General features: G+C 41.1%; 1 protein-coding gene across 2 annotated transcripts in view; it reads right to left on the reverse strand.

Moving 5' to 3' along the window:
• si:dkeyp-117b11.1 (B-cell linker protein) overlaps window positions 1-22877 on the reverse strand; it is a 113579-nt gene that overhangs the window by 47821 nt on the left and 42881 nt on the right. For both annotated transcript variants that reach the window (XM_053503168.1, XM_053503169.1), the window contains exons 5-7: window positions 5947-6040; window positions 5707-5792; window positions 5301-5361 (exon numbers count right to left, since the gene is read on the reverse strand). In XM_053503168.1, the coding sequence (XP_053359143.1) occupies window positions 5301-5361; window positions 5707-5792; window positions 5947-6040 (241 nt within the window). The remainder of the gene's footprint in view (window positions 1-5300; window positions 5362-5706; window positions 5793-5946; window positions 6041-22877) is intronic.

Consider the following 22877-nt stretch of genomic DNA (forward strand, 5'->3'; position numbering starts at 1 on the left):
ATGACGATTTTCCACCACCTGAGCATCAACTTAAATCTAAATTTGCTAAATTTTGGGAGGCACTCCTTTCACAATATGGCATAACACAATTGTGGAATCAATTAGAAGTAACTTATTATCGCCTGGTATCTTTTGTGAATGCTACCAGCTTTGCCATTTCTGGCATTAAGGAAGAATTGACGGCTCTTTGTTTGACCGTTATACAAAACAGGATGGCTTTGGATATTTTACTTGCTAAGGAAGGTGGTGTTTGTGCTATGATTGGTAGTCAGTGTTGTACATACATACCCCCTAACGACGACATTCATGGTAACATTTCTATTGCCCTTGAACAAATGCATAAAATCTCTAAACAACTAAACAATGATGAACGGGGTAACACAAACTGGGGACTTCTCTACTCTTTGTTTGGCTCACTTGCCCCTTACTTTGCAATGATTATTCCTGTACTTTTTGTCTTCCTACTTCTTTTTTTGTTTGGCCCTTGTATGTTTCCGCCTTGCTTAATGGTTCTTATGTGCTCTTCATGTGCAGGACCTCAATCACCTCGAAGGCAGTCTAACTAATTGACATTCACAAATTCTTTTAGAATTTAAAGGGGCAACTGTTAGAATTATTTTATATATAAAGGAGTTATTTCTACTCTCTTGCTCTCTTCCTCATAGATCTGATATTAACGTGTTAAATCTTTCCTGCTGCTATCGTCCTGTCTCCTCTTGCATCTGCTCCTTAAGGTGTGAACGCTCCCACGCTCACCTTCCTATTCTCTCTTTATGTCTCTCTCCCCCCCTCTCTCTCTCCCCCTCTGTCTCCTTCCCCCTCTCCCCCTAACTCGAGCCAACATCTTGTGATCTGTCTCTGGACAGACACCTCTCTATCTTCCTCTCCTTTGATTTTTCAGGATCTCACCAGGACATTTACAATGGTTCATGTTCTTTGTGGTAACATATGTCTATGGCACAGGCGTTTGGTCAAATATATATAAACCCCATCTTTTGCTGTTAATAAACAGAGACCTTTCTGACAGACAACGCGTGTGTTGGTGTTTGACTGAGTCTCTCCTGGCGTCAGAGAAGCTTACCGAAGCACAGCGGACAGACCGAGCAACTCGCCTCTCCTACTACGTAACTTTAGAAAAACTCTACACGTACCTAATGTACTCAATGGTGATGAATTAGTCGGTTTAAAGTTACTGAAAGATAACTTAAAAGACGAAAACAAAGTAAAATAGGTCGGAGCAGTCATAACGGCAGCCGACCTCACCAGCGCCATCTTGTCCGCAGTTTTAATGGTATTTTCTATCTGCTGAGCCATTTGCAGGGCAATTGAATATACAGCATATTTTACACAGGAAATAGTGTTCACTGTTCAAACATACATATGTTACCTACAGTAGGTATTTATTGCAAGGGCTTTATATTGTAAAAAAAGATTATGAAATTTGTGTTTCTTATTCCTTAAGTTGCTATTTTGTAAAGATATTTAGTTTTATTCATTTATTTCATTAAATTAATTTCATTTATTTTGTCATCATTTGGAAATGTCGCATTTTGTACATTATTTTATCATTTTGTCTGACTGCTTACATAATTTCTAAAAAAAATAAATCTGACATTATGATGAAACAGTACTCAGTACTTGAGTACAGTAATTTTTTTACCAAATACTTTTTTACTCGAGTAATATTTTTGATGACTACTTTTTACTTCTACTTCAGTTATTTTGAAGTACAGCTATGCTTACTTGAGTAAATTTTTTGTACACCTCTGGAAATATCTGAACTACTTATGAGCTATAGTAATGTTGAATTAATGAGAAACAAATTTTACAATGTGCTGTGACAGCAGGCTACTCAGTACACGTGCTTCTCAGACACACCAACTGCACAAACCACCTATGCCAACTGTGGAGTGTGCCAAACAAGTGTGTGGGCCAATCGGACTTACCTGGCCTGAAGAACAATGGCCAAATCTCACCACTCAGCCTCCACATGGCCTTTTTAGAGGCTGCTACGCCACATCCCGATGAGCAGTATCAGTCCGAACTCAATCTTATACATGTCTCCCAACTTCCCAGACTCAAGTCCTGCTCACCCCCATTCTGCTTATCCCTCTGCCTATTATAAACTTTCAGTTTAAAACCATTGGCATGAATCTGCACAGCCCGAGTCTGCAAAAGGGCCTGATAACATAGTTATGTTTGTTGACTATGCGACACATTAACCCCGAGACGGTTCCGTTATGGAAAGCCACATTGAAGAACATTGCAAGGGAGCTGGTACAACTCTTCAGACGCCACCCACTGTTATTCACCAGTACCCATATCAAGCCGCGGAGGCCCACAACCATGCCATAAATGTTGCATGCAACATGGCTTCATAGAGGAGTTGACGAGCCCCTGGTCTAGCCCCATAGTGACAGTTCCCAAGCCTTTGTAACGACTTTATTTCCACCTTTGACGCATACCCCCTTCCTTGTGTAGATGATCTCATGGACTGTTTGGGAAAGGCCTGATTCATCAGAGGCCAAAGCTAAGACAGCCGTTTTGACCATCCACTACTGGGAGTACCATGTCCTCCAATTCAGGCTCCACGGCACCCCAGCTACATTTTAGCAGCTTATCATCCTCAAGTCTTAGCCCCCTACACCGCTGTTTACCCCGATGATGTGATTAATTTATGTAGCTAGGTAGATCATCTACACCACCTGCGACAGATCCTGGAAAAGCGGGTCTCACAGCCAACCCTCGGAAGTGCCACTTGGCGCTAACCGAGGCACAGTACCTGGGATACCAGATCAGGTGTGGCATGATAAAGCCGCAACAACAGAAAGTGGAAGCCGATTGAACCCTCTGACAACCAAAAAACAGGTTAGTGCCTTTTAGTTACCTTAAAGTTATTAGGGCCACTGCTTTTTCGCCTTCACATGTTTCCTTTTGGGCAACATAACATAGCATGGTATTAGTTTTCATTGTTATGCTGATGACACACAGTTATACGTCTTAGCAAAACCAGATGAGAAAAACCAGCGTGCTAAAGTTGAGCAATGCGTAAAGGATATAAGAGACTGGATGCTATTAACTTTTAACTTCCTTCTGCTTAATCCTGATAAGACAGAAGTTCTAGTCATCGGACTACATACAGCTAGAAACAAGATTTTAGATCACATTGTAACTTTAGATGGCCTTTCTGTTCCATCAAGTGCAACAGTGAAAGACCTCGGTGTGATTATAGATTCTAGTCTTTTATTTGAAGCTCATGTAGACAATATCACCAGGATAGCATTCTTTCACCTCAGAAATATTGCCAAGTTAATAAATATATTATCACTAAGCGATGCAGAAAAACTAGTTCATGCTTTTATCACCTCTAGGTTAGACTATTGTAACGCCTTACTGTCTGATTGTTCAACTAGGTGCGTGAAAAAGCTTCAGTTAGTTTAGAATGCAGCAGCGAAAGTCCTCATTAGAACCAGAACATATGAGCACATCAACCCTATCTTATCTTCACTTCATTGGCTCCCTGTGAAATTCCACATTGATTTTAAAATACTACTATTGACATATAAAGCACTGCAGTATTAAAGTGAACCCCTTGGTGTGCCCCAGCTAACGTGAGTCAAAAGCAGACTTTACAAATTTGTCTCCGACACTTGCCAAAAAAATAAAGCTGGCCAATGAATCAGAAGATGAAATCACAATTGAGAAGGTCCTGAAGACAATTAAAAGGCTGAAGAATAACAAGAGTACTAGATAAGTTGGAATACCAGCACAACTCATCAAGGCATAGCCAAAGAAATGCACAAAATGTGTGTGGAAATTTGGAAGACAAGCAGTTGGCCAGAGGAATGGTCTAGGTCAATTATGGTGAAACTACCAATAAATCGAGACCTGAAAGGCAAAAACTCTTTAAATGTCTTTCAAGAGCGATTATGGTTAGCCTTAAGGTATAGATTGAGAAACATGCTGGCTTTAGGAAAGACAGAAGCAATATTCAGCAGATCTTGATATTTGAACCAATCGCTGAAGATGCAAAATCAAGCTGCCAAAGTATCTATAATTGCTTTGTAGAAATGCTGCATGAAGGACTGTGGGCAGGCTGGTTAAACCATTAAAAGCACTGTATAAATAATATTTAGTGTCTCTCTAGACACTAGAGAGTTCAGTAAGATGAGTAACTGAATAAAACAATGGGTAGAGACCCATTGTCTCCTCTGCTGGTCATAGTGTTGTTAGAAAAACAATGGAAGCAGACACAAAAGAAGGAATAAGTATTGGAAATCAAATAGTCAAAGATCCAAAATTTGCAGATGACAATAATATACGGGTACTGACAAAAAATAGAACAAACCTTCAACAGCAACTACATGCATTTAATAAAAGCAGAAAAGAACACAGTTCATACATAAACAAGGGCAAGACAAAAGTTGTGGTGGGAGACAACAAAACAGACATACAGTTTGACAGAGAAAATGGATGTGTAGATTAGTTTGTATATTTGGGTAATCTAATAACGAGTGATAACTGTTCAAAAGAAATTACTAGAAAAATTGCTATTGTAGGATCCACCAGGATAGGTTGCAGTTGGTGTATAAGTCTCGTGTCACTGAATGAAATCTGGAAAAGTGGGAATGTGTCAGTAATAGTCAAACTTAGGATACTGATAATGTGTATTCTTTACACTATTTGAAACATGGACACTGAGCAAGAAGGACATTGCAAAATAAAATGGTTTTTAAATAAAATGCTATACAAAGGCAATCACAGGCAAGAAAAGAATATTGCCAAAGTTACAGTTACTGTATCAAGGAGGGTAAATTGAGTCTGTGTCGGCATGTTTGCAGGATAGGAAAAGAAAGATTAGTCAGATTGATAATAGGGAGAAATAAAAACAGCGAGAAGGAAGACCAGCAAGAAGATGGATTGATGACATCAAAGAATGGTTAGGAGTAGGGGAGTAGACATCGCTAAAATGGCTAAGGAAAGAAAATGATTCTGGAAAATATCAGGATAGGACAGAATATGACCATTGGCCTGATTAGATAGATAGACAGACTATGACCATATCATCCATTTTGGATTTTTGCCAGTTTTAAATAAAGCATTCAGTTGGCTACTTTTACAAATACTTGCTATTCTGATTACAACAATATTCAACAAGGCAAGTTTGTTTCCCAAGTTCCATTGGGCCAAATTTGGCTATTCCCTTTACAATTCCCCCAATTCAATACAAAAATACAATAAAAAAAATGATGAACAGTACCTTAAAGCCATGTCATTTGTAGGATAACATAAGTGCTCACATTTTTTGTTGTTGGAATCGATGTTGTACTCCCCTGGGTCAGGTAATGCCTTGGGTGATTTCTTTAAAAAAAAAAAAAAAAGGTTTCCTGTTACTTTTAGGTGCAAATAACTTGGATTTATACCTATACCTAATTGTCACGTTTGTGTTGTTCTAGCAGGTGAGGCATAAATAAAGAGGTTAGGACTTTAAGGTTTTAATTAAAAAAAAGCAAACACAAACAAAACCACTCAACATGAACAACCAAAAACAGGAACTATGCATTCTGGGAATCGAGGTCCAAAAATCAAAACGTCATTGGGAGCCCTTCTAGGGTTCATTCCTGACACTAATTCTTTCACTGTAGCAAATGCATTTTGTTGCTCATGCCAGGTAGCAGGTTTATTTTCTTATTATTTAACACCTACCACTTTAGGTGTGATCTTGGCTGGTCTTGGTGGTGGCGCTGCCTGTCTTTGAGGATTTAAGGGCCTTGATGGCTTTTCAGGGTAACCTACACACATAAAACAATGAAATAAAAAAGAAAATGCTTTAGATACATTTATACAACACCCATTAAAAAAAGAGGCATTGACATTATGGGATGACATGCTTTAAAAAATAACTTTAAAAAAAACCTTTCTAAATTTAATAGCAAATTTTTTTACCAAGGTATACATCCTCTTCTATAAGCCGATGCTGAACTTTGATGGTAGGACGCTCACAAGGGGGAGCTTCATATGTATCACCATTTTCTTCAACCTACAGAACAAAGCAGAGAAAAAAAAGCATGATTAATTACAGTTGCTGCCATAGATACCCTTTTCTAAGTCTGTAAAAAAAATAGATAATTAGAATAGAGGAAAGAAGAATTAGAATAGATTTTTTAAACTAGCCAATATGGTGTCACTGTATCCATACCACTTTTAAAGCTATGTTGAGCCTGAAGGATGGAAAAATCTATAAAAGCCCAGAGAACTTAGTGCGACATCGCACACTGATTTGGCATAGTAATTTTGGGGTAAATTTTTCAATTCCTTCAGCAGGACCATTGGGCCAAAGTCCAGAATTGTCACGGCACGCCAGGTCACGCCCACATCTCAAGCTAGGTCATGATCACGGGCGAGCCTTTCTCTGAATACGCCGTTTTAACGGGGGTGGGGATAAGAAAAACCGCACCGGCAGAAGTAGACTAATGATTATGAATGCATCAGCGGAAAACTGCAAGGAAACTGACTGGCCATTTTAATAATTAATTGATAAGTTGATGTCTTTTCGTTTCGGCTGTGAGTGGATACGCTGTAGTAATCCACGTTTTATACGAATTACATAGGCTGATTTTTTCTCCATTGGTTTATAAAAGCAGACATTTTGCTTTCTGTAAGTATATATTTTTCACGTCCGTGAGGTGAGTATACATGGAGTTTTGGTTCATTTTCTGACGCGCTCAAGTTCACCGAAACCGATACAGAATAGCGCTGTATCCCTATTTGCTTTCATTATTTTACAACACCATAACATTTTCTCGCCATTGTGCGTGCACTTAAATAAAAGTTAAGTCTTATAAAGACTATGTAGCCTATATAGCTTTATTATATAGTTTTTGCCTATTAACACCTGTGACTCACCCACTTTTTCTAATACACACACACAGAGTTTTCTGGCTATGCGAGTGTTACACATGATAAAATATAAAGGCTCACTGTGTTAACATTTACTTTGCTTAAATTTGATGGAACTAAGAAATGCCTATATTTAAGTTCTAAATTTGTACTGTAATTTTAGTACTGTGGTGATAAATTCATTTAATGTTTCACTTGTATTTTATAAGGTTTTCGCCGGCGGTGGTAGAGTGCAACGGGGGTGCTGGGATGTAAAAATTTAATTTGTTAAAATGTTTTTATTATTAATTAAAGAACATTATGATGATCATAACAGCCTACTGCATTTAATTCTTATAATAACGCAAAAACACATCGACATCTGCTGCTGCAGTACAGGTCCTGACAATGTTTTAATTTTTATGGTCATTTTTTTTCATTTATTTTAGTTAATAAATCTACTACAAATTTAAAGAACACAAAATATAAGATGACAAAAAACATACATGCGTAGCTTTTCTAATTACACATGATGAAATCTAAAGGCTCACTGTGTTAACGTTTACTTTGCTTAAATTCGATCCTAATAACATTTAATTAAATTCAAATTCTACATTTGTACTGTAATTCTAATACCGTGATTATAAATTCGTTTAACTACAATGATTCACTTGATTTTATCCGCTACTATGTGCAGCTTTAACGGAGCGCGGTTCATTAATCCTGCAGAGAATGAACTGATGCCAGAGGATTCAGTCTGTAGTTATATAGCGCCACTCAGGGGTAGAAGCCAGCAAACGCACGACTCTACTCTCGCACGTTCTGAGAGAGAAGCCATGGAACAATACATCTGAGTTCCTTTCAGCTGGAATCATTTGCCCTTTCTCTACTCCCGCAGGGGCAGGTTTTTTCTTCGTGGAAAACAAGGATAAGTCCCCTAGACCATGCATCGATTATAGGGTGCTTCATGAGATCACGATCAAGAACCGCTATCCTCTACAACTCATGTCCACAGCATTTGAGTTACTCCAGGATGCCTGTATCTTTTCCAAACTAGGTCTAAGAAATGCCTACCACCTGGTCAGGATAAGAGAAGGTAATGAGTAGAAGACACCCCCACTGGTCATTGTGAGTACCTGGTGGTTCCATTTGGTTTAACCAATGCACCGGCGGTCTTCCAGGCGCTTATTAATGATGTCCTCAGAGACTTTTTCAATGTCTTTGAGTTTACTTACCTCGACATCTTAATCTTCTCATGCTCACTAGAGGAACATAAGCTCCATGTGCATCAGGTCCTTCAACGTCTGCTGGAAAATAAACTCTACATCAAGGCTGAAAAGTGAGAGTTTCACCATGAATCCACTTCCTTTCTGGGGTATACCATCTTATTATCAGGCATCCAGATGAACCCAGTCAAGGTGGGGGCCGTCACGAATTGGCCAACACCTTTATCAAGGGCTTGGGCAACTTCTTATCCGTGACTTTAGCACGGTAGTGGCCCGACTTACATCCCTCACATCCACCAAGGTCCCTTTCCGATGGAACCCCCGAGCTGAGAAGGCGTTCAAGAGACTCTTCACCATGGCACCCATCCGCACTTTCCCTGATCCTTCTCTCCAATTCATTGTTAAAGTCAACGCTTCCGACACAGGAGTGGGAGCCGTGCTCTCCCAATGAACACAGAAGGACAAACTCCACCCATGCTCCTTCTTTTCCTGTTGGCTGATGCCCCTTGAAAGGTACTACGTGTGTGAGCTGAACACACATTTCTTGTTTGGACTGATCATAAGAACCTGGAATATCAGGTTCTTATGATCAGCCAAAAGAGCCAAGCACGCTGATCATTTTTTTCATGGTTCAACTTCACGCTGTCTTACTAAGCCTGACGCACTCTCCTGACAGTTCCCCGTCCCTCAGGATACACCCACTAGGGAAACCATCCTCCCACTCCAGTGCCTTGTAGCTGTAACCCGTTTGGATGTGCAAAACCTGGTTCTGAAATCCCTTAAACAGGAACCAGGCCCTAGTAATGTCCCGCCTTGAATACTTTTTGTCCCAGATTCTGTTTGCCCCTAGATATTAGAATAGGGCCACAGCTCTAGACTGCCTGTCACCCGGGGGCAACCCGCACCCTCGCTTTGCTTAATTAACGCTCCTGGTGGCCAACCATCAAGGAGGCCATTAAAAGCTTTGTGGAGTCCTGTGATGTCTGTGTCAGGAATAAAACAACATACCTTTCCCTTGAGGAACTCTTAAGGCCCCTCCACATCGCCCCTGGTCTCACATCTCACTTGATTTCATAACTGGGTTGCCACCTCCTGACAATAATACCTGCATTCTGACAGTGGTCAGCCGTTTCTTGAAGTCTGTAACCTACTGTTCAAGACAACGTCCCGGAAGTTCATAGGTCCATTCACAATCTCTCGAGTCTTTAACCCATGCACTATCAGACTGGCCATTATCCATGCGCTGAAAAAACCCACGTTCCACGTCTCCCAGGTTCGCCAACTGATTCCATGTCCCTTGTCTCCACTTCCTTGGCCCCCTCTTCCACCTCAACTTATAGACAGTGGCGAAGTCTTCACTGTCCGTCCCAGTCCACCAGGTATTGGCCTTCAATACCTGGTGGACTGGGAGGATTAAGAACTCGAGGAGAGAAGGTGGGTACCAGCCAGGTTCATCTTGGATTGCTCTTTGATCACCGAGTTTCACAAGCTCCACCCAGAGGTACCCTCAAAAACGCCTGGCGTTCGTAAGGAGGGGGGGGGGGTACTGTCACGGCACGCCAGGTCACGCCCACATCTCAAGCTACGTCATGATCATCTGCTCACTTCTGCTCCAAGTTCCGTCCCGCTCCTTGCTTTTTACTCAGTCATCGCTCCAAACACACCTGTTCTCATGACCTCGACTTCGTCTTACGTTACGGATTTCCTGCCTTCTCGAATTTACTGCTGCCGACCATTGGATTTGTTTCTCGACCACGAGTTTGGATCACAGACTTTTCTCGTTCCTCCAGTTCAGACCTCTGCCTGTCCGTCGACCGCGTGCTACGCCACGCTACTTTGGAGTTTATTCAAAGAAACGGCAAGCGCTCATTCCGTACTTCCGCATCCTCGCCACAGAACCCATTCACAGAAACAGCGAGCGCTCCTCACGGCACTTCTGCATTCCCAGAGTTTATTGATTTAAAGTGCTGCACCTGCTATACATACACACACTGGTCTTGCACTACCATGTTCTCACCGTGGAGCACTTTTCAGAAACTTTAAATACCTTCTCTGCACTTGGATCCTTCAACTTCACCTCTACCCATGACAATAATGGCTTGATGGACAGGTTTGAAATATAAGAATAAATATTATAACACCTCAAAGTTGCATGAGCTAATTCATGTAATTTCAGCATGTGTGGCATCATAAGGCATAAGGCAGCCACGTTTTTAAAGTAACTTTAAATTGTAAGGATTACAATTCTAGTCACAGATTAATAGAATTGGCAAAAAATTCTTAAACAGATTTTAGGTTCCTAAACCCAAACATTTGCAAACATTCTCAGAATGTTTACTAAACATGTCAATAAGTGCTGCCATTAAATAAATCACCCTCAGTGCTTGTACCCCAAATGTCTCAATGTCAATCCTGGCGAACTGCCATTGCTGGACCCTTAAGCAAGGTCCTTAACCCTCAAGTGCTCAGTTGTATAAATCATATGAATTTATTAATCTCTGGATAAATGGGGCTACCAAATACCATAAAAGAAAAAAAAACTTGGCAGTGAACCATCAACTTTATGTGAACTTTGAGTTTGGGGTAAAAAAAAAAAAAAATTAACAACCTCGATCAGAAATCAAATGCTTGGCCCCACTGTAAAAAACAAATACTGTAGTAGAAATCCCAACTATGTTTAGTAATAAAATTAAGGCCTTGTACAGACTACCAGCCCCAATCCAATTTTTGGCATCTACACATTGGAATCAGTTTGTGATGAAATTGCTTTCATGTAGTCTGAACAGTTAAAAAATACATTAAATCTGATTTTCAAAACTCTGATTTGAACCACAGCCAGAGATTTTATGAAACCAAATTCGAATTCCTAAAGATATACATCAGTATGCATGCTCTTCCCACACAAATCAGATTTTGAACTGTCAGTTTGATCAAGTTTATCAAGTTCTATATTGTGTGCATAAATCCTTATCTTTTATACTTTTTTTATTTATCCTTTATTTATTTGAAATTAGATTTTTCTTTTATTGCTTTTGGTGGAGTTACTATTGTTTTCAAAAAGAGTAACTGGCTTAACTGCAATATGGAAATGGAGAACAATCGTTCCTAGACATAAAACAAAGTAAAATGTCTTATAGTACTTGGGGGGATACTAGAGGTGGTGTTACCACCTACAGTATGCAGATAGGCCAATAGACACCCAGTCTGATCAGAGCCAAATCTAATCTAATCACTTTAAAACAACAGTGTAGACAGTCAATCATAAGGATCAGATTTGTCAAACAAATTAAATTTGCCTGCAGTCAGAACAAGGCCTAAGAGCACAATGTAATGAGCACAGGACAACTGTTTTGCCATTAAAAAAAAAACAAAAAAAACATAATAAAATTCTAGGGAAGCATTAAAATTGCCCTTTAGACCAATGGAAAATTCCAGGTGGTGCGGGGAGTCCAACTGGACAACTGAACAGTTTGATTTCAAAATAAAATTTTATTCTTTAAAAGAAACAAGGAGGATTCCTAGATGTTAAAAAATATTTTGTGGAGGACTTTTATTAGCAACCACATATAGTAGATGTGAAAAACAGAGGCTGGTAAATACTTAATTTCTTTACTCCTTTACCTGTTACTGGTTGCTAAATGTATTTCTTAAAGTATTATACTTTTATACTTTACCCCACGGTCACCTAATTCTGACCTACAATGGCTACTAAAAGTGTTAAAACTGGGTGAAAAAAGATGATGCTACAACCTCACTAACAGTCGAGGCTATCTCCACGCTGTTGGATTAACACTGTGAATTAAAATTCTCATTTAGTATACTGGAAATGTAGGACCATGGCCAACGTTTACTCTCATTAAAACTCGCTACAGCGATATCCCGGACATTATTTAAAAGGAATTGCAAATTAAATTTACAATTGCGTTTCTCATATGTGGACGCACAAAGTGTGCCATAATTCAAATGCAATTGAAAACTTTGCATTACCGTTTGCTTTTTCGCCTTCATGAACTCACACTGAATGAAAAAATCCATTTGCATTTGCCATGTTCTACAAGTCACGAGCCTGTCATATTTAAATAGCAAAATCAATTACCACATTTGCGTTTTCACTTTCTTGCGCGAGCGTGAAGCCGGCCAAAACTCAAACGCAAATCCATTTGCAATTGCATTTCTAAAGCGTTACACGGAAACCAGTCAATCAGCGTCAGGGGTGGGTCTTTACTGTGGGGCGTGATTGTATGGGAAGTGACGTCACTCGCAGTTGCAGACAAAGTGGGGGAAAATTTGAGCAATGGAGTTGAACCGAGGTAAAGTTGGTGTTATAGGCTAAAATGCCCCCCTGCCATGAATTGCAGCCCCCACAAAATCTCTATCAAATATATTAGGACATCACAATAAAAAATTCATATTATTATTATTAAATATATTATATTATTATCAAATATATAATTACTATTATAATTAACCCTAGGCACGTGACAAATTAATACACGAAAAATAAAGACACGTTATACAAATTCTCATATAATGTTTATTTTGTGGCACATTTATTTTGCAGGGGTTTGTCATGTAATATAAAAACGTTTACACTAAATAAATATTGTTTATAATGAAAAATTACACGAAGCGATTTTTATTATAAATAAGCAATATAAAAATATACATGTATATAAAAAAAATATATAATTTATATATTTTTCCCTATACAAAATGTCTTTTTTATGTTGCTTATTTTATAATCAAATTCGTTTGGTGCAATTTGTAAATCATAAATCTATTAATTTATGTTCTAATATAATATTTAATAGAGGTTATAATAGCTTTTTCGTTATGTGGATTTCCATTTTCATGTACATTTTCAAAAAATGAATAAAAAAATTAACAACTAAATTACAGTGGAGCCTCAGATGAGGAGTAACGCGGTTTACGAGTGTTTTGCAAGACGAGCAAAGATTTTTAATAAATTTTGACTTGAAAAATGAGCATTGTCTTGGTTTTTCTCTCTCTTCGCTGCGGAATTGTAGGTAATCTTACTGGTATAATCAACATTGCGTGTACTGTTTACTATAACACTGTAACCATGTGTGTGTGAAACCAGTGGTTTTAAAAGTATTTACATTCATTATTTGAGTAGAAGTATAGATACTAGGGTTTAAAAAGACTTCTTTAGAAGTTGAAGTATCAACTCAAGTTAAAGTATCAACTCAAGCTCAGCTTACTCACGTAAAAGTATAAAAGTACTGGTTTCAAAACTTAAAGTATAAAAGTAAAAGTAACGTGAGGGGGAAAAAAAGCATTAAGGATAAAAGCTTTGGCTTTTTAAAAAAAAGAAAAATGTGTTGTTTTTTTGTTGTATTTTTTAACGGCCATAGTGATTTGGGATACTGTGTATGGCAATTAAAAAAGAATGCATTTTAGTACAATGCAAATACATTAAAGAACCATATATGTGTACTACTTAGCATTAACATTTTTTATGGAGAAGAAGATATGATAACTAGTTGCCTATAAGTATTTTAATGGTGCAAAAAGTCAAACTTCAGAGGCATGTCATCAGTAACCTTTATTGGAATGTAAATGTACATCCAAGCTTAGCTGCAGGAATCTGTGAGGGCATACAAGAAAATTCGTGTACCCAGGGCAGGCTTAGTGACAATTACCCTTGTATGGTTGTCTACAATAAACACTAGTGCATAATTAATCTAAGTGATTAATCAAAAAAATTATATATATATATATATATATATATATATATATAGTAGCGTTTTACCGCCGGAAAGGATGTTGGAAAGACGAGTGAGCTTTATTGCTGCCCAATGCAATGGCTGCTGGGAGTAATTTATTTTGCAAGCACAGTACAGCATACAGAGTAAATAGCAGCACATTTAACAGGTCACACACCTAACACACAACCCTGGCCGAAGACACTAACCCAAACACCCTTCCCCAACAGGGTGAACACATTGAAAAGCCCCCGCCTGAGCTGTGACCGCCCCGGTCACCATGACGAACTCTGAGGCGTGAAGGCGGTCGGCGCTGGCGTTGTGGAGGGAGGAGCGCAAACATTGTCATGAGGCGGTCCGGCCTACGCAGAGTTCAATGTTTCGCCGGCGTGCGGCTGGTAGGGAGCAAGACAATCTTGGTGGAGTACAACCACTCGTGCGCGCCCCGCCAACCGCACCCGGTAGACGACATCGGAGAGCTGGGCAATTACCATACAGGGACCCACCCAGTGAGACATAAGCTTAGGCGAGAGCCCCCTTTTCCTTCCAGGGGAATTCACCCATACCTGCTCTCCAATAGCAAAATCTCGCCCCTGGCTGTGAGTGTCATAAACACGGCACTGCTTAACACCAGTGTCCGCCAAGTGTTTACGCGCCAACTTGTGAACACGGAACAGTTTGTCTTTCAAAGAACAAAAATAATCCAACCCAGTCTTCGTGGGTAAATCCGTTTGGGGAGGTGGTCCAAACACAAGGTCCACGGGGGTGCGCAGCTCGCGTCCGAACATTAAGGCAGCTGGCGTTAGCTGTAAAGTCTCCTGCACTGCTGTGCGGTATGCCCAGAGCACGAGAGGCAAATGTTCGTCCCATGAAAAATATGTACTTTTGCCGATCGCTGGTAAGCACTGCGAGTTTTGTGGTGAGAGTCTGATTAAAACGTTCCACGAGGCCGTCACTTTGAGGATGAAGGGACGTGGTGCAGGTTTTTTACACACAGCCGCAAACACCTCCGCCCCGAAATTTCTCCCCTGATCACATAACTGCTCCAGAGTGCCGAATCGGCTGAAAACCTCATCCACCAGCACTCGAACCGTGGTGGAAGCACTTTGGTCAGGCACAGCAAAAGCCTCCGACCATTTTGTGAAGTAATCCATGACTACCAGCACATACCGGTTACCGCGATCGGAAATGGGAAATGGACCAAGAATGACCACGCCCACACGCTCCATAGGTGCCCCCACCCAAAAGTCCTTCAGCGGTGACACAGGCGAAATGACTACAGGTGATGGCCTAGACGACACAGTACAACATGCTAACTGACCCTCAGGCTCTTTAAAACTGTGCAGCCAAACTAGCGAAGCCTGCGACAGTACAGCCCCCAGCCCGACATCGCTTGCATCTGTGTCGAGGATAAACGTACGAGATGCATCAGGATAATCAAGAACGACCGACGTCTCCACGCAACTGACCGAAAGCATGCGCATGCACACTGTCCCAGCGAAACAACTGGTTCTTTTTTATTAGCCTGTGCAGCGGGCTTTCGATCGTGGCGAAGTCTTTCACGGACCGGCGGTAGTAAGAGGCTAACCTGAGGAAGGTGCTTAGCTGCGACACATTTATCGGTTCGGGCCAATTCTTTACCGCAGCAATTTTGGCTGGATCGGTAGCAATCCCTTTAGCATTAATTACATGACCCAGAAAAATGGTCTCTTGCCGCCACAGCTGGCACTTTTTAGTGTTTAGCCACAAATTTTCCCCGCCAGATAGCAAGAAAGACCTCCCTTAAATTAGCTAGCACCCTCAAACTCTTTCCAGTGCACCAATAATGCACGGGAAAGATGCACCGAAATTGCCATAACCCTTGCTTGATCGAAAATGCAGTTTAAGGCCGTGCTTCCGGGGTGAGCTCTACTTGCCAGTACCCGCTACGCAGATCCAGTGAGCTAAACCAAGCCGAGCCTGCAACGTGTTTCCAGCGCATCATCAATTTGTGGCAACGGATAGGAGTCCTTTCACGTTACTTTGTTTAACTGCCGGTAATCTACACAAAACCGCCAAGAATCGTCTTTTTTACGCACGAACACAACCGGTGAAGACCACGGTCCGGACACTCAATGATGCCCGAGTCGGCCATCTCCCGCAGCTTCTGTTCGGCGATAGCTTGTTTAGCTAATGGAAGGCGTTTCGGATGTAGCCGAACAGGGGCTGCATTTCCCGTATCAGTCGCGTGCTGCACCAGGTTGGTATGGGTGCACTCGCGCTCCAAAAATACCGCAAAAATATTCGCAAATTCATGTAGGAACGACTTCAAAGTATCGGTCTGTGTTTGATTTAACCCTGCGCTGCTACGCTGCAGAAGCTCGCCCAGTATACTCGTTCGGTCTGCTACCGGATGTTTACCTGGCACGACTACCGGAAGTTCTGCCCCCCCGGGGGTGTGTGACTAACACGTCCAGCTGTGGTTTGGGTATTAGCAACCTGGCTAACCCGAAATTACCACGCAGAGTCCTGTTATTCAAGTCTAACACCACACCCCATTTTTCTAAGAGATCCAACCCCAAAATGCACTCATCCTCGATGTTTCCCACAAAGAATTCATGAGATTGAGTCTGCTTACCTATTTTTACTTGAACCGTGCGACACGCCCGTATCTCGCACGTAGCTCCTAGAAACAGTGCGAACATTAAAGGCTGGGTCAGGCAGTCGTCAAACGCGTTGCTTTGCCCCAGCAATCCACCGCGCAACAGCAAAACAGTGGAACCAGTGTCCACGAGCGCCCGTGGTAAGACGCCATCCAGAACGCAGTCCACTTAGACCCCAGCGCGATTTCCTACGCGTCCCGAACGGAAGTTGAATCCACGAGTTGGGGGAACAAAGACGGAGGTCACTCGGCTCTTTCGCCGTGATGTTCCGCCATTATGGTTTCGCCGTGCTCGGCCTCAAGCAGCACCTCAGAGCAGCACTCACCTGGTGCTGCTTACCTGATGTGTTCGCGGAGCCGCGGCGGTCGGTGTCCTCGGGGGAAATGCGCAACGAGCTAGCTCTTCCTGTTTTTCGTGCTCGAATTCTGGATAGCCCCGGCGCGTGAGAAACTTTAAATCGATGCCGAACACGCCGCTCACGGACCGCCAGCTCCTCGCACGCCTCTTTACGGTCACCCGCGCCGAACCGGAAGTGGAGCGACTCCCGTAGCTTTGACCAGTCCTTCCGCTCATCTGTCCTGAGGTCTTCCAGCCCACCTGCGCGAAGAATGCGTAGGGTTCGACGGCGCCGTTATAGGAGGGAAGGTGCAGCTGCAGAAACGCAAAGAAAGTGAAAAAGCTACTGTGGTAATTAATTTTGCTATTTAAATATGACAGGCTCATGACTTGTAAGACATGGAAAATGCAAATGGACTTTTCTTTTTCATTTGAAATTTGGTAGTCAGTGTTCGTTCGTGAAGGCAAAAAAAGCAAACAGTAATGCAAAGTTTGCAATTGCATTTGAATTATGGCACACTTTGTCCATCCACATATGGGAAAAGCAATTGCAAATGTATTTTGCAATTCCTTTTGAATAATGTCCGGGATATCATTCCATATAAGCGAGTCAAGTAAGCGAGTTGGAAAACATATGCTCCGGCCTTCAGGAAAACAACTTTAAGTTAACGGCCAAAGTCGTAGACCTACAGTGGAAGGCCAGAGCAAAAGACAAAATCTGCGTATCCTAGGGCTTCCAGAAGCTACTGAAGGTGGACTCCCTAAAAAGTTATTTCCTAAATTTTTGTGCAAAGGCGTTTGAGAGTAAATTCCTTTAAACTTATGGCACAGGTTAACTACTGAACAGGGAGTATATTTGGCCAATGATGAAAGAAGTACAACTTAACATAAACATTGCATAAGATAATCAACCTTACAAAAACTTTTATTTCTTTGTATTAATAAGCTAGGCAAGGAGTTCTGCCATACAGAAATACAGGCAGTATGTGGGTTCAAAACTGAAATATCCCTGTTTACATTTAAGCTTATCAGCCTATTTGTAGCTTTATTTATTTATTTATTTATTTTACAAAGTCTTCCCATTAATGATGGGTATTTCAGCTAGTTTCATAATAAAATATAAAATGTAAATTTTTTGTCACATTTGTCATATTTCTTACATGCACAGTATGATTTGCAGTAAAATCCTTATACAACTGCCCATGAATTGCCCTGGAGAGGACATTTAAATAAAAAATAAAATATTCCAATAAAGTATTTAGAATATGAAGTTAAAACATCTAAAAAAAAAATTAATCTAAAAATTGTGTACCAAAACATCAGATCCGATTATTTAGTTATTAGTGGTGTTCTGGATGAGGGTACGATTAGCCTGTGGGAAGAAGCTCTCACCCTCAGTCTCTTTGTGTTGGCTTTAAGAAAGCAGAAGCAATTCCTAACAGCAACAAAGGGACCAGTCTAATGTTAGAGAGGCTGGGACAGTGTTTCTCAAACATTTTCTGTCATTTCCCACTTAAGGGGGTGGACGAATTTTCAAGCCCCATTTGTCAACAAAATGATAACGAAAACGGCCAAGTGTACTATTTATTGAAATATCAATTTCTAAACCAATAAGATCAAATAATGCCAAGTTCAAAACAGATAGAATATAGGTGCAAATGTTATAACAGGCTTACTTCGTCACTTATCTAGAGCTTTCTTTCAAAAAAGTCGAGTGGCTTATTAACGTAACTGGGGTGTGTTGTCTCTAAGTGTCTTCCTACTTTGTTGGGTCTTATGCTGTCTGCTGCAAGCGGTTTAAGACACAAAACACACACAGGTCTCTCCTCTGCCCTCACCATCCCCACCATGAATCCAAGCGCAACATAGGCTTCATCATATACTTTTTGATTGATTAGGCTGATGATGCTAAATCACCTGCTTTTTTGTGGTCCATGTAACAAATGTATCCATTGGCGGTATTATGCTCACTACATACAGTACGCTACTGACCCGGTGTTATGCTCTAAAATGCTCCCCACCCCCCCTACATAATCTCTTTCAAATAATATATTAGAATATAAATTTATAGGTTTATGGTTTACAAATTACAAATTATAACAAACGAATTAAATTACAAAATAAGCAATATAAAAAAATGTTGTATAGGGGAAAAATATATAAATTATATATATATTTTTTCATATATAACATGTATATTTTTATATTGCTTATTTTATAATAAAAAATGTTTCCTGTAATTTTTCACCACAAACAATATTTATTTGGTGTAATTTGTGATAAATAATTTGTTATTTGTACATTGACAATCCCCTACAAAATAAATGTGCCATAAAAGAATCATTTTTGGGGATTTGTATTAATCGTCTCGATGGCTGTCACGTGCCTAGGGTTAATTATAATAGTAATAATATATTTGATAATAATAAACCTTTGAATGTATGTCCTAATATAATATTTGATAGAGATTACGTAGGGGGGGGGAATCCGTGGCAGGAGGGCATTTTAGCGCATAACACCGATTTGTGTCCCGTAAAGTTAGTTTGATATTCGCATCTCCGAAGTCAAAAGCTGCGTAAATAAACCCGCGAATAAGATACACACATATATTTACTCTCTACATTGGCTTTAAGCTACATCCACCTTAAATTATGCATGTTTAAAAGCATAAACACCATTATTCTCTACGGCGCAACAAATGATTTAGGAAACATTGCAAAATGCCGCACAGCAACAAAAGGCGTAGAACGATATTGATCTTCCCTTCTGTTCAGCGTCTGAAGGATCAAAAAGCAACTTTGTTGCCACACTGGAAACTAAAAATAGTACTGCCTGATGAAATATGAATTTTTAACAAAAATACAGAAACATCACCATACACATTGGAATAAATAAAATTACATACATAATACTAAATGTTTTCTTATATATTGTCCCTCTGCAATTAACATGCCGACGTTAAACCGTTATTGTTGCACTATGGTTCCACTTTTTCTCTAAAGTTATTTTAATTTACTTGTATTAATGATCCATTTCTTTGCGTGTGATTGTTTAGTTTCGAGTGTCTGATCTTTATTGTCAATAAAGAAAAGCATGAATTAGAATACAGTGGAACCTCGGATTACGAGTAACGCGGTTTACGAGTGTTCCGGAAGACGAGCAAAGATTTTAAATAAATTTTGACCTAAAAAACGAGCGTTGTTGTGGTTTACGAGCTCTGAGTATCATGTATAACGCATGCGCTTCTTGTTTTGACACCGAGCGTCGCGTCATCACAACTGAGCCAACCTTTTTTTCTCTCTCTGGCGCTGCGGGTATTCATCTGCTGGTGCTCGTCTCTTACTGGTATAATCAATCCGTGTGTGTGTGTGTGTGTTTTTTTCTTTCTCTTGCGCTGCAGAGTGTGTGTGTTATGTGTGTGCGCGCATATTTTGACACCGCCGGTTCACACACACACACACGCGCGCAATCTTTCTCTCTCGCCTTTACTGTGTGTCAGTGTTTGAGTGTGTGTTATGTGTGTGTGTGTGTTTTTTTTCTCTTGCGCTGCAGAGTGTGTGTGTGTTATGTGTGTGCGCATAATTTGACACCGCGCCTGTTCAAACACAAACACTCTCTTTCTCTCTCGCCTTTACTGTGTGTCAGTGTTTGAGTGTTTGTGTTATGTTTGTGTGTGTGTTTTTCTTTTTCTTGCCTTGCAGAGTGTGTGTTATGTTTTCTTGCCTTGCAGAGTGTGTTCTCTTGTCGTTAGTGTGTGTCAGTTTTTGAGTGTGTGTGTTATGTGTGTGCACGCGTAATTTGACACATCGTTGCTGGTTCACACACTCTCTCTTTCTCTCTCTCTCTCTCGCCTTTAATGTGTGTGTGTGTGTGTGTCTGTGTGTGTGAAAGAGAGGGGGTGCTTCACTCACACACAACCGGCACAGTGTCAAATTACGCTCACGCACACACATAACACACTTTATTTTTACTTTTTTTAAGGTAACATGCAGGTTAATTTGTTTTATTTTTACTTTATATTTTCTGTTAATTATTTTTATGTATTAATTTTTTTTGGGCTGTGGAACAAATAATTATAATTTTCATTATTTCTTATGGAAAAATTTGCTTTGATTTACGAGTGTTTTGGAATACGAGCCCACTTCCGGAACGAGTTATGCTCGTAATCCAAGGTCCCACTGTATATACTTTTCTATTATTTTCCACTAATTCCCTCCTGTTCATTGCACCTGTTCATTCCCACCTGTCATGTCTGTATTCCCCACTAGTGGGGCACGCCCCACACTTTAGGAACCACTGGGCTGAGGTAAGATGTGGCTATTAAGAATGCAGGTTTTTTTTCCCATGGAAAACTGCAACTCGTATTGGGGAGTGCTGCTAAATTCCGCAAGGACCATTTTAGAATTTAAATAAATCTGTTGTGCTTTACAGAATATCCGCCAGATGGGACATCATCCTTCCTGAAAAGCTATTACTTCCGTTCAAGCTGTGTAGACTTTTTATCTTCCCTGGAGGGAAAAGCTTTTCAGGCAGCAGGTCAGGTTGGCGCATTGCACACCATGGCGGTTTTGCACGCCTACCAGGCTGACCTGCTGAGAGACTTGAGTACTGGCGGGGCTCTGCAAGGTAAGGCGTATTGGACTTACGCCGGGCCACAGACTTGTCTCTTTGTGCAACAAAGCAGATGGCTCGTGCTATCGGCCGTTTTATGGCTGCTATGGTCTCCGCGGAGAGCCACTTGTGGTTGAATCTCAGGGGCATCAAGGAGAAGGATCGTGTATTCCTCCTCAATGCCCCATCTCGCCTCCCTACTTGGTGATGTCGTTAACTCGGTCGCCACTAGGTTCATGAGGCAAAGTTATATAACAAGCCTTCGGGAAATTCCTTCCCCGCCTCGCTCAAGAGTCAGGACTGTCGGCCACCCAGTCTCGACCGGGTCTGACTGTTGCGAGGCGTGAAACACACAAGGAGAGTGTTTTTGAGCTGGGCACCCCCTCGACAAGATTGGGGTGCGTCACGCAATCCGCCTCAAAAGAGGTCAGACTGGCATATTGTCTTCACAAAGAAACCCTGAGGTTCATGTGCCCAGGACTGTTGGGGGTGGCCCCCCAATGGGGAGAGGCACGCAGAATTCCTTTTAAAGAATGAAGTGTTCTCCCTGGCACCCCCAGGAGGTTGGTGTTTTTGCTCCGCCACCACTGGTGTTTCGGGCAACTCCAGTCTCCAATAAAATGTTAGTTCTTCGGGTTTTTCCTGCCGTGTTTCAGGATGCCGAACATCTAACATCCCCCCCGTTTAACCAAGCCGCTGAGCTTTGCCCCTTTCAGAGAAACTGGCAGCGTGGAAGCTACTGCCAAGTATATCTCCTTGGGTACTAAGCACTGTACAGAGAAACTACAGGATTCAGTTCTCACACCACCCTCCGCGTTTCAATGGCGTGGTCTCCACTTCCATGAAACCGGAAAGTGCGCAAGAGGAACGGGGGGCTGCGTCCAATTTTTTAGATTTTGCGGGCTTTACCGCTATCTAAAAATGAATCAATAGAAATATTGCCACAACACAGGAGGTTCCAGAGGTTCGCTTTCAGGGGCGAAGCTTACCAGTATCGGGTCCTTCCATTTGGTCTAGCTTTTTCACCCGCACATACACAAAATACATGGATGTAGTTCTGGCTCTTACGACTCCAGAGCATCCGTACTGAATTACATGACTGGCTGGCCCAGTCTCAGTAGCTAGCGCTTCGACATCAGCATGTCGTTCTAGCTAATCTTCGTTTCCTAAGATTGAGATCCAATGCCATGAAAGCATGCTCTTTCCTGTTTGGAGGACAACATTTTTGGGTGTCACATGGAATTTGAGCGTAAGCGGGCACAGCTGTCTCCCGCTCGTGTCGAATTCATTCTCAACACCGTCAAGGAAATCAAGCTAGACCAGAAAGTGACCATCACTTTCAGAGATCTTAGCTCTCATGGCAGCTGTATCCACGGTGACGCCTTTGGACCTTCTGCACATGAGAGCATTTCAGTTGTGGCTAAGAACCAGGGGATTTTACTCTAGGGCCAATCCCC

This window comes from Clarias gariepinus, chromosome 9 (assembly GCF_024256425.1).
Source record: "Clarias gariepinus isolate MV-2021 ecotype Netherlands chromosome 9, CGAR_prim_01v2, whole genome shotgun sequence".
In the NCBI taxonomy this organism is placed as follows: domain Eukaryota; kingdom Metazoa; phylum Chordata; class Actinopteri; order Siluriformes; family Clariidae; genus Clarias; species Clarias gariepinus.